General features: G+C 37.7%; 1 protein-coding gene across 1 annotated transcript in view; it reads left to right on the forward strand.

Moving 5' to 3' along the window:
- Nucleotides 1-10,649, forward strand: part of LOC147027177 (hippocalcin-like protein 1) — a 37,920-nt gene extending 27,271 nt beyond the window's left edge. The window contains exon 4 of the mRNA XM_085883379.1: nt 7,491-10,649. Within this exon, the coding sequence (XP_085739505.1) occupies nt 7,491-7,588 (98 nt within the window). The 3' untranslated portion in view covers nt 7,589-10,649. The remainder of the gene's footprint in view (nt 1-7,490) is intronic.
- The last annotated feature ends 2,681 nt before the right edge of the window (nt 10,650-13,330 follow it).

Consider the following 13,330-nt stretch of genomic DNA (forward strand, 5'->3'; position numbering starts at 1 on the left):
TCTGCTTGCGTGATATGGCGCACCATACACCAACCTTCACATCATGCAACTGTGACTCCAATATCACGTGTGGATTTTCTGCTGACCAAACATGGCTGTTTACATAGCCAGATAAATGGAACCAAGCCTCATCTGAGAAGAAGGTGACTTCCTTGATATAGTCTCCATTAGCAGCGATAAAGTCTCGTAAGCATCGGCAGTAATCGGAATGCTTGATGTAGTTCCTTGCTTGCAGTTCATGCACAGGTGTTACTTTGTACAGATGGAGGTACAGACATTTCTTCGGTGCTCTTTGTGTACTGCAACGCAAAATACCTGTCTGCTGTGACAACTTACAAATTGATTTCCTCAGGCATCTTAATATGCAAGCTTCAATATTGCTAACTCTCCCATCTGACGACGCTGAAGGCCTGCCAGGCTGTGAGGCATCCGCAACTGAACCAGTCTTGTGAAATTTGGAAATTAACTCCCGTACAGTGTTATGACGTGGAACATCACTGTCTGGAAACTGGAACATCATTACCCACATCAAACGTCACATCGACCATTTCTAGGTATTAACAATTGGGCTGTTTTTCATGGTTTACATGGAAGTTGCAGAAGTATACAGTGACTTTTGGGACACCCTGTATTATAGTTTTCAGTTTTCAGGAGCATGAAATATATCACCCGATTAAGACTATCTGCTTTGGAACCAAACCTTATGTATGTAGTAAATTCAAGCACAGAAACAGGGGTCTGCGTGGATGGCAAAAGGGCATTAAAACTGGTTGGTTAATATAGTTGATTTATCCGCTGTGAAAGATGAAAAGGTGCTGACGTTCATGGGTGAACACCAAAATGTTAACATCTTTTTAAGCCACATGTTATTTGTTCAAATCTATCCATTTTTCCTTTCTTGGATACTTTATAGGGATACCGCTTGCCAGTGTGTTACTGAAAATCCCCTTCACACAATGCCAGGTGGTAGTGAAACATAATTAACTGGAACGGCACTCGGGAAAGCACGTAGTCTCATGTTGCGTGCTCATTCGTTTACTGAGCACGCTACTATTATGGCCCACTGCTATTATAGCTCAGATACCCGTATCATCCGTGCACCCTATTATGTCACATACATTGCCATTATCCATAGCTTTATTGATTGATTCATTATTAGGATATCAAATGAACACTTTTGTACACATTCAGGCTAAATTGCATCAATGAAGATGAATATTTTAAAAAAAAATTCGAACTATATTCTCTGTGACAATAGTCGATCATATGTATGAAGTTTTGCATTGTTCTGTTAAGTGGTTCTGCAGAAGATTTATTTCCCCGTTTTTATTTTCAATCCAATATGGCCACCAGACCACGTGACCGATGAAGCCATAAATTTAATTCTTCACTCACATCGGGTCGTACATCAGATATATGAGGTGTCAGATTTTTTTGGATAAGGATTTCAATTCCACCAATTATGTCTGGAATATCACTTCACAGATTATGTCATCGCTGTCACCCGGGATACCCCATGGGGAGTTTATGACATTTGCCAAGTTTCAAGATTTTTTTGTTGAACAATTTCATAGAAAAAGATGTCCAATTTTTTTTTTATTTTAAACCAATATGGCTGCCATACCATGTCACCTATGACATCAGAGTTATCAATGAAATATTCTCCGTGGGGAGTCCCTCCTATGTTTAAAAGTTTTGCATCGATCGGACAAGCGAAAGTATATAGACGTGCGCGCGCGCGCGCGCGCGCACACACACACACACACACACACACACACACACACACACACACACTATCTCAACCTTATTAGATCACGGCTGTGATTGGCTGAATTATGTTGCCATGGCAACACCTCATTAACTTAGCTTGTGCACGCGATATTTTTAAAAAAAAACATTCAAGATGGTTTTTTAACAAAAACTTAAAAAAAAACTTTCATATGATCCAGATCTATTCCTCATACAACCCAAAAGGGGGGGGGGACCTCGAGTATCAGATTCTCGTAGTATTGTTTTCAGGTTGCAGAATGAATGCATTGATGCATGTGTGGGATTTTATGTGTGACAAGGACGAACTGATTAGATTTTGGTGAAGATCCGAATCCGGATCCAACTTCTAGAATTTTAAAACTGATTCTTCACCATTGAGAGATTGGGGCCAAAAACGATATATAACACGATATCTCAAAAAGTTGTCAATGGATTTGGATGAAACATTGTGAACACGTTGGGTGTTTGACAAGGAAGAATTGATTCGATTTTGGTGAAGATCTGAATCCAGATCTGGATACGAGAATTATTTAATTGTTATAGTGATTCTTCACCATTGAGAGATGGGGCCAAAAATGATATATAGCACGATATCTCAAAAATGTATTGGGCCCGATATGTTCTCATGGATCAGGCATTACATGGCAGAGGTATGCGCTTTATGAATGGTTTTTTTTTCGCTTTTAAACATTTAAACTGCTTCAACACAAGAGACTTCATTGTAAAGAAGATTTATGTTCATTTTGCATATTTATTTCAATTGTGATGTGTTTATATTTGACTACCGCCCACCTTCTTCTATATTTTCTTGAAGCCCAAGAACCTATCCCCCTTATTCCCATAGGAAATTGGTTTTAACTGTCGTGGTTTTGATTATCTCTGCATTTTCCAGGAGCATGACCCCTGTGATATTTCAGGGTTTACTGTGGATACATTCTATTCAGGGACGCATGTAATATGTAATTATTTTTTTGGATTGGACCCCTGGTTCATGCTCAATGGGGTGGGGAGTTTGGCTCACAGATTTAAACGAGAAAAAAAAATGAGAAAAAAATTTCGAGAAAAAAAAAACCCAAAAGGAGAAGAAAATTCACTCAAAATTTGATATTTGATCATTCCTGGTGGAACTTTTTACCATCTTTCAACTTTGTTTTCGGTGGGAAGTGGGGTTTGCGATGGTGCACCATTGACTCTGCTCTAGTTTTCAGGTTGGTAGGGAAAAAAAATTCAGAAATGTTTTGTTTTTTAATAGAAAGAGTATAATAAATGTAAAAACAAAATGTTTTGAATTACATGGAAAAGAAACACCCATTCCTTACTAGAGTGGCAAAGAGTGGGGGCAACTTAAAATTGGATGTGGCCATCCCAACTTGTGGTGGAACGTTTCCATGCACACCACAAGTACAACCACCAAGTTTCAATCCATTTCATCCCACAAACAAACACACTTCTTTTTCAACACATCCTCCCACATGTATGATAACTATAGCTTTCATTATACTATAATATGTAGAGGATTAGCATATTTTAGCATGATTTGTACAACTTTCTGGAGTTTTATTTGTATTGTTTTTTTAGCGATAACATCCAGTTTTCAAATTATTCTGCCCAGCAGTGCAGGAGTTTTAAAAGAGGTATGATAATTCACCCACATGATAATTCCTCACTTTAACAGAAAAGTAAATCAATCTAAGTTGGCAGTGACCATCCCAACTTAGTGAAACATTCCCATGCACACCCAGAGTACAACCAGCACTTTTCAATTTGTCCTTCGTCCAGCTGTTTAGTTCATAAAATACAGAGCACGTCCAGAAATTGACCAAGTAGTTTTTGATTCTATAATCTTTTCCTACAGAGCTACTAATATAAGATAAATGTAGGTTCTGCAAGACAGAAACAGAAAGTACTAGTCACCTGCTTTTGGGATGCAAAAAACTATCGGAACAACTGTCCACATAACGGCACAACAAAGTATGTCAAGTGATTCATTGGCATAGCTGCAAAAATTTCAACATCCCAGTTTCAGAAATGGAAACACGAACCAAGGACAATCATTGAAAATATTGACGTCGTGCTCACGTACGACCTGATGATCATCGAGCGTGAACATAGACAACAAAGCCTTGTGATAGGACATCATTCTCAGGAACAAAAAGGAAAAGACAGCATTACTGATTGAGATATCAGTAAACCAGCGATTTTGGCTTAAATATTGCAGAAATCAAGAAAATGACCAAATACGAGAATCTCAAAAATGAAATCAGGATATCTTGGAAGCTGAGGAGCATTGAAATTGCACCACTAGTGATAAATGGAGCAACAGGAATAAAAAAGAAGAACCTCACTGAGATTTTGAAAACCATCGCCAGAAATTTTACCACAAACAAACTACAATTGGAGGCAGTCCGGGGTTCGGTAACGATCCTCAAAAGAACCCTCAGATCAAAACTGTGAGAACAACTTGGTCCAAGAACTGGGATCCCTTAACGATGCAAAGATGGATACCTCGAGTCCTGGGAGGACCTTGTTCCATCTCCTTAAACCCGAAAATGGAGATAACAACCAACAACACACACACACACAACACACACACACAACACACACACACACACACACACACACACACACACACACACACACACACACATACACACTGTTAAAATTAAATAATGACGAAACAACGTTAAATTCACAATCTCATGAGATTCCCCCCCCCCCCCCCATTTTGTGATATATGACAGACAGACAAACAAACCCAGCATTCTTATAATAGCAATCAATAGAATGTAAACTACTTTGATCATAGTACACAAATGGGCTCTGACAAGTTATCCGCATCCCTCAAAAAGGCCTTTTCACAGTTGGAATTCACCCTCATGGCTGTTGTGCAGAATACGACCATGTTGGCACACTTCTACATCTGGAAGCCCTTATACATTACACGCACAGATATGTGGCACCAAAGCCTATTGTGCATGGCTAGGTGCCATAAAATCATTAATTCCACCGACCTCTATCTTTTTATTTTATTTTTGATTTGCAGGATATCCATCAATCCCGTTTTTTCCTCATAAATATGAACAGCATGTGTACAGTGTTTAATAATTAATTATGATAAAAAAGAGTTCTCGAGAGTTTTAACAAGAGAGTTCATTACCCTGTGCAGTGTTAAGGTATTTCATTGAATTTAAATAAAATAAGGATTTTAAAGGTCTTATTTAAAAAATTCTGGAAATTTAACGCCGTTGATTGGGTCTTACACACTACCTTATTTAACATGTCCAAGAACTGCTGAACAGAAGGGTTTTGAAAGTGTCAAAAAGGCTATTTGTATTCGACAGTGTTCAAGTATATAATTAAATTGAAATAAAATGAAGATTTTAAAGGTTGTAGAAATACACAATCCAGAAGTTTACCGCTGTAGATGCAGTGTCTTTTACACCACCTGATTGAACACGTTGCATTAGTTATTCATACCTGTTGTTTGTGTCCTTTATAACATTCTTAAAAACAGTAAGTTTACTTTTTGGAATGATTTTCCATTTTGTTTCACTGACAGTCAGACAAACTTAATAAAAAAAAACAATGCAACCGAAGGAAGGAGGTCAGTTTGGCATTTTAAATATGAAATAGGCAAAGCCGAGAAATGAACAAAACCCATAAGAATTACCCTTTAGAATTACCCTTGAGAAATACCCTTTAGAATTACCATTTAGAACCAATTAGAATTACCCTTTAGAACTGATTAGAATTACCCTTTAGAACTGATTAGAGTTACCATTTAGAACCGATTAGAGTTACCCTTTAGAACCGATTAGAGTTACCCTTTAGAACCCATTATAATTACCCTTTAGAACCCATTAGAATTACCATTTAGAACCCATTAGAGTTACCCTTTAGAACCCATTAGAATTACCCTTTAGAACCCATTAGAATTACCATTTAGAACCGATTAGAGTTACCATTTAGAACCGATTAGAATTACCCTTTAGAACCCATTAGAATTACCCTTTAGAACCCATTAGAATTACCCTTTAGAACCTATCAGAGTTACCCTTTAGAACCCATTAGAATTACCCTTTAGAACCCATGAGAATTACCGTTAAGCACCCTGAAGAATTACCCTTTAGAACCCATGAGAATTACCCTTTAGAACCCATGAGAATTACCCTTTAGCACCCTTTGGAATTACCCTTTAGCACCCTTGAGAATTACCCTTTAGAACCCATGAGAATTACCCTTTAGCACCCTTTGGAATTACCCTTTAGAACCCATGAAAATTACCCTTCAGAATCCATTAGAATTACCCTTCAGAACCCATTAGAATTACCCTTCAGAACCCATTAGAATTACCCTTTAGAACCCATTAGAATTACCCTTTAGAACCGATTACAATTACCATGTAGAACCCATTAGAATTACCCTTGAGGACCCATTAAAATTACCCTTTCGAACCCACCAGAAATACCCTTGATAACCCACTAGAATTACCCTTTTGAACCGATTACAATTACCATTTAGAACTCATTAGAATTACCCTTTTTAACCCAGTAGATTTACCCTTCAGAACTCATCAGAATTACACTTTAGAAAGTTTAGAATTAAACACGCTGGGTTAGAAAGGTTCTTCTAATTCATTATTGACGGACGGATGGAAGGAAGGACCTACCCAAATATTGAAGTGGCTTTACCTCTTAAAAGTTATCTCACTTCTCTCTGTACATGCATGATCGGGAAAATTCAGAGGCAAAATACTGCTAAACTACAGGTTTGTTCAAAATATAACATTCAATTGAAATTAAGTTGTTCCTCTCTCATAAACTGACATTTGTGGATGGACGGACGGACAGACAGATAGACAGAAGTGAGCCATTTGCTTAACACTGCTTCTCATGCATGGGGTAATAATGAGATCAACACAAGAAGGAACCTCTAACCATCAGTCGGAAAGGGCACTGCACGACGGTCTCATGGCAGTGTGTAAGTTTCCTTAAACATGAGTTTCCCACTGATTCATATGGGGTCGGGTATAGGGTATCCTCATCAGCACGACATAATAGTTTCAACAATTGTAATGCACAAGCCCACAATTTTAACAGTTAAGAAACACCTACATAAGAATAGCAAAATGTAAAACCTCCTGAAGAAAGAAACCACCAGGTTAGAATAAATGTGTAAATAGGGGAAAGTAGTTTGCGCTTAAAGGCGAAGGAAGAAACGAGATATAAACAAAGAAGAATGTGCAAAAAATAAAGATATAAATATATTTTATAACTCTTGTACATCGTTATAATCTACGAAGGGGTTAACCATTTGCATGAAAGTGTTACTTCATATTGAACAACAACTCTTGATCAAGATGAATCGATGCAGGAACAGTTGTCCAAAGGACACCGCTCTAAAGGGAGTAATTTGTGCATCGTATGCATGTGTTTGCCAAAGGTTTAATTGCACCCAAGCCTTGGGGCACTAATGGTTGATAAATGTAATGCACAAGTCGACCCTTTAGGAGCTGAGCAACACCACAACATGAAAGCATTTTGAAAATTTGAGATCCCTTCAATAAATCAGAGACACATTTCAAATGAATGCTTTATTATTTTTTATCAATCCTTATAGACTTGATGCAGCATTGCTTGATACATCGATTTATGTTTGTTGTGCATCGCTGCAGCTCGTGCACTATTCTAATATCAATTTTGCATATTATTTTTCTGCAGGGAAGTTGTCACTGGGCGAGTTCATCGCAGGTGCGAAGAGTGACCCGTCCATCGTGCGCCTGCTGCAGTGTGACCCAAGCAATGCCACCCAGTTCTAAGGGTATCCCCTTTCGAGAGTGAAGAACCCCATCACCAGCTACGCCTTCGCATCTCATCGCCAATGTTTTGCCATCTGGATGGATATTACTCACTTACACCCATACGTCTGTCTTCATCAACACCTACACCGAATACATCTTTGCTTCATTCTTCTTCCCACCACCAACCTGATTTCCCCCCCCCCCCCATCCCGACCCCTTCGGTGTCCTGCCCGTTTACCCGTTTTATGCGATTCTTCTTGATTTCTATTTATTGGTTTCACTCCAAGTACTCTGAGTACTTGTTTGGTGTGTGAAGATTTAAAGCTCTCCGCCGTGTTTTGTTTGAGATCAGGAGGCTATTTGGGGTGGGTGGAAATGGTAAGGCAGGATGAAGATTGGAGATAGACATAGGATGGAGAGAGTCCACAAGGACAAAAAACAATCAATTCAAACCAAGTACAGCACCTTTCATGGACATGGTTGGCAAAGTTGTTTCGAGCAGATGTCAACATGGAAGCCATTTATGGAAACGCGTGCTATTACATGCATTTTCCTCAATCACACCTATTAAATATAAACTGCCGGTAAAATTAAAATTGTTTCCTTTAAGAGTGCACTGTGAATTGCTCAAATTCCCCCAGGATGATAAAAAACTAGATGTGCAACTTTCCAAATAACACGGCATGACCTTTGGCTTTTCCTGTTATGCTTGTTCTTTGTGTTTTATTACACGGATGTAGTTGGTGCCATAAATTGTCTTCAAAACCACAAACGATATACGTTATACGAGACTATGCTGCATGATTTAACTCGCTTCTGTACTCGGGAAAAGCTGAATAAGAAAATAAGCAAAATGTTTTTTTCAAAGAGAACAAAACAGGTGTCAAGTTTCTATCGCATTGCTAATTTCAATGCGTCTGTTTGGCTTTTGGATGTACTTTGTGAGAGAGACCGAGCTCCTTAAAGCGGAATGTCTGAAAAGGAAAAGGGAGGGTAAGGAAGTGTTCTTGGTAAATATTTCCAGCAGTGTTGGAGACCATTCGGTCGAGGAAGGAGCGAGGATATTTACGACACATCAAACCGCAGAGCATGTTTTTGGCCTACGTGCTAGCAGGGAAAGAAAAACGAAATAAACAGAAACTGGAAGGGAAACGAGGACGTTTGGGAAAATTATTCAGTCTGTAAAGCTGTTAAGAAATCAAAACTTGTGCTGCAAGTGCGTGATGGCCAAGTAATCAACAGGCGTTCATAATTCGTGGCGGGAGGGGGAAAAGGGGGCCTTGGTTGCCATCCATTTTTCTGGAAACTTGGAAATAGAAATAAAACAAACGTCTGACCAAGGAGTGGATTAAGGTAACACACGTAGTTTACAAACTTAAAAGTATGAAAGTGTTCTTTCCAAGGAGTAAAATGTATATTCCCAGGAATAAAAAAGGGAGCACCCTCAAAATGATAGTGGTGGACCGTGAGAGTGAAGGGTCGTGTTTGAGATGTTTGATGTCCATTGCCTGTACTATATTCCAATACTGATCGAACGAAGTGTCTTGTTCGAGTACGATCTATGGTTTAACCTGCGTCGGTTTGTTTCATGGTGAACATCAATGTGGAAGTTCACTTGTTGTGTTACAGAGTTTGTCTGCTCTGAATGCAGCTCATCATTTCAGACTGCTGATTTTGCGGTTTTTTTACGGGCAACTTGTGGACCATATACAATCCTTTAATCATGGCTATTAATTTTTCATGCTCGGGAAAAACATAATACTCTGTTGCTCTGTAATTGGCTTTTGGAGTGGTGCCGTAGGCTGAAGACCTATTGTGGAGAAATACTTTGCACATACAGCAGCCGGTCACGTTTTGTGGCACCACACATGATATTGCCCCGGAATGTGTCGTAGAAAACATGGAGGTACTTTGCTCTGAATATGAAGAGATCTCCATGGGCCTGTACCCACCCAAAAGGGCACTGTACGGGTGGGTGGTCATGTACAAAAAAAGAAAGACAACGGTTACTGAAGAGGTTTATGACATGAAGCTGAGAATGTGGTCGTAAACTTGGAATTTGATTCAGGCATAGTGTATGAAGATCAAAGTCCAATTTTGATTTTGGGCAACAGTTAAAATAAAATGTGTTCTGCTGGAGTTGAATCCGTGGTGAGTGACCGACATTTTTAGCCAACAGCTGTCCTCATCCATGCTTTATGCTGTTGTCGTTTAATACGCAGCACGGGCGTTCGAAGCAGGATCCACGACGAGCTTGTGCCAAAATCTGTGGTCACTAAAAAAAATTATAGTTCTTGTGGCAATTCTACTGGAGCCTGGATCACATAGTGAGATCGAGGTGGCTGTAAAAATTAAGTACATAAAACGGGGCAGCTGGAATTGCACAAGGGGGCTTTGTTTGCTCTTCCCTTAAATATTTAAACGGAGCGAACTCTATATGTTATACCACAGGCCAGACGGTCAATCTTGCTCTCCCTCGGTTTGCACACCAATGTTTAAATCCGAGCCACTCCACGGATGCCGGGCCTTCGTTCAAGGACAAATATTTTGATTTGATAATAATTATATTTATGAATGGGACAGCACCCCTGGCAACAATGTACCGAACGGGCCGTTCGTTACACGGGCGAATGAATGCCAATGATTCCTGCCACCGACTTGAACACGCTAACGTTTCCTTTCATTTGCCAGCATTGGTTTAGTGGTCACACTGTCGGCCTGTGAATGATGTATCCATTTTGCCGTGATGTTGGAAACGTTCAGTGATTGACGTCACAAACACTTGCATGCATCCTTTTATCCAGTGAGAGTTGGACTGATTGAGTGGCAGAGGCGCGACGCGTAGACCTGCGTTCCTTTCTCATGGAATCTATTCGACTTACAGGGCAAACGTTTTCTAAATGAGTATATACTGTATGTGCATAAGTGGTGTAATTGGTGTTATTTTAACGGATGCGCTGTTTAATAGGCTGCAACGCAGTGCTTTGTCAAACTTAGATTTTTACGACTAATCGGATTACACCCCGGCTCGCTGTGATGTTTGTAAAAGCTTCTTAATAAACCGTTCATGTGACTTTGACTCTCTGCAGTGTGGTTGTTCCTGGGTGATGTGATCATCAAATCTGGTTGTGGTTTGTGATTCCGACTTGCCACCACCTTCCCCCCCAAAAGCTCTCGACATCACAAAGATACCTATTATTTAATTAATGCCCATTTTTGTCATCTCTTCCATCCCTCCTTCTATCATCCTTTCATCCCTCCTATCATCCTTTCATTACAGATTGATAATACGAGTTAAAATTCATTTACATGCAAGTTATTCAGCACAACTTGTATAAACGTCCTAATAATCATACAATAACAGAATCCAGAAGCATTTGTTTTGTGCATTTGTTTTTGTTTATTTTGTGTGTTTGTTTTCTGTGTTTCTTTTGTTTATGTGTTTGTTTCCTGTTGTTGTTTTGTTTGTGTGTTTGTTTTGTTTTGAGTGTTTAGTTTTTGTGATTGTTTTGTTTATGTGTTTGTTTTGTGTTTCGTTGTTTTGTTTTCCTTTGTTTGTTTTGTTTGTTTGTGTTTAATTTTTTGTGTGTGTTGTTTGTTTATTTTTTGTGTTTGTTTTGAATGTTCTGTTTTATTTGTGTATTTGTTTCTTTGTTTTGTGTATTTGTTTTGTTTATGTGTGTGTTTTGTGCATTTGTTTTGTTTGGTTTTGTGTGTTTGTTTTGTGTGTATTTTTTTGGTTTGGGTCTGTTTGTTTGTGTTTTGTTTCTTTGTTTTGGTTGTATGGTTTGTTTTGTGTGGGGTTTTTTGTTGTTTTGTGTGTTTGTTTTGTTTGTTTCTGTGTTTTGTTTTGTTTTATGTGTTTGTATTGTGTTTATTTTGTTTTATGTGTTGTTGTGTGTGTGTGTGTGTGTGTGTGTGTGTGTGTGTGTGTGTGTGTGTGTGTGTGTGTGTGTGTGTGTGTGTGTGTGTGTGTGTGTGTGTGTGTGTGTGTGTGTGTGTGTGTGTGTGTGTGTGTGTTGTTTTGTTTTTGATTTATTTTGCGTTGTTTAGTTTTCGGTTTAAAATTTTGTTTGTTGTACTTTGTATGTTTGTTTTGTTTATGTATTTGTTTTGTATATGTGCTTGTTTTGTTTTGTATGTTTTGTTTTGTTTATGTGTTGGTTTTTTTTTTGGTTTTTTAAAAAGTTTTGGCTTGTTTTGTTGTGAGTTTGCTTGTTTTTTTTCTTTTTAGTGTGTTTTTGTTTTGTTTTGCATGTTTGTTTCGTGCATGTGTTTGTTTTCTTTCTGTGTATGCTTCGTTTTGTTTATGTGTTTGTTTTGTTGTGTGGGGTTTTTTGGTGGGTATGATTGTTTTGTTTGTGTGTTTGTTTTGATTATTTTCCTTTTGTGTTTGTTTTTTCTTTTTGTGTGTTTGAGTTCTTTATGTGTTTGTTTTGTGTGGTTGTTTTTTGTGTGTTTTTGATTTGTTTTGTTGTGTGTTTGTTTTGTTTTGGGTTTTTTGTGTTTGTTTTAGTTTATTTTTGGTTGTTGTGTTATGTGTTTTTTTTGTTTATGTGTGTTTTGTTTTATTTGTGTGTTGATTTTTTTTGTGTATTTTTTGGGTTTTTTTGTTGTGTTTGTTTTGTTTGTGTGTTTGCTTGTTTTTTCTTTTTGGTGTGTTTTTGTTTTTTTTTGTTTGTTTGTTTTGTGCATGTGTTTGTTTTCTTTGTGTGTTTGCTTTGTTAATGCGTTTGTTTTGTGTGGGGTTTTTAGTGGGTATGATTGTTTTGTTTGTGTGTTTGGTTTGTTTCGTGTTTCTTTGTTTTTGTTTTGTGTGTTTGTTTTGATTATTTTCCTTTTGTGTTTTTTTTTCTTTTTTTGTGTGTTTGGGTTCTTTATGTGTTTGTTTTGTGTGGTTGTTTTTGATTTGTTTTGTTGTGTGTTTGTTTTGTTCGTGGTTTTTTGTGCTTGTTTTTGGTTGTTTTGTTTTGTGTTTTTTTGTTTGTGTGTTTGTTTTGTGTTTTTTTGTTTTGTTGGTTGTGTTTTTGTTTTTGTTGTGTGTTTGTTTTATTTATGTGTTTGTTTCATGTTGTTGTTTTGTTTCTGTGTTTGTTTTATGTTTGTTTTGTTTTGAGTGTTTAGTTTTTGGATTGTTTTGTTTATGTGTTTGTTTTGTTTTGTGTATGGTTGCTTTTCCTTTGTTTGTTTTGTTTGTTTGTGTTTCTTTTTTTGTGTTTTGTTTGTTTTTTGTTTGTTTATTTTGTGTCTTTGTTTTGTGTTGTGTGTTTGTTTTGTTTGTTTTTTTTATTTTTTGTATGCTTGGTTTGTTTTGAGTATTTGTTTTGTTTTTGTTTCTTTTGTTTTTGGTGTTTGTTTTGTTTTGTGTGTTTTTTTGTTTTGTTTGTTTATTTTGTTTGTTTGTTTTGTCTTCGTGTTTGTTTTGTGTATTTGTTTGTTGTGTCCCAGTTTTTGTTGTATTTTGACATTTATGGTTTTATATTTCTTTTGTCTTTTTTGCAGTTACCTCCTCCACCAAAGGTGGTGGGAGGTTATGTTTTCACCCCTGTCTGTTTGTCTGTGAGCAGGATATCTCAAAAAGTTTTGGACAGGTTTGGATGAAACTTGGTGGAGATGTTGTGTGTGTGATGAGGAAGAATTGTTTCGAGTTTGGTGAAGTTCCAATCCGGAAACATAATTTTTAAGAGATTCTTCATCATTGAGAAATGGGGCTAAAAACGATATCTTCTTCTTCTTCTTTTGGCTGCTCCCGTTAGGGGT

Source organism: Eptatretus burgeri, chromosome 5, assembly GCF_056783735.1.
Source record: "Eptatretus burgeri isolate ZD-2024b chromosome 5, Ebu_testis_v1, whole genome shotgun sequence".
Classification (NCBI taxonomy): Eukaryota; Metazoa; Chordata; class Myxini; order Myxiniformes; family Myxinidae; genus Eptatretus; species Eptatretus burgeri.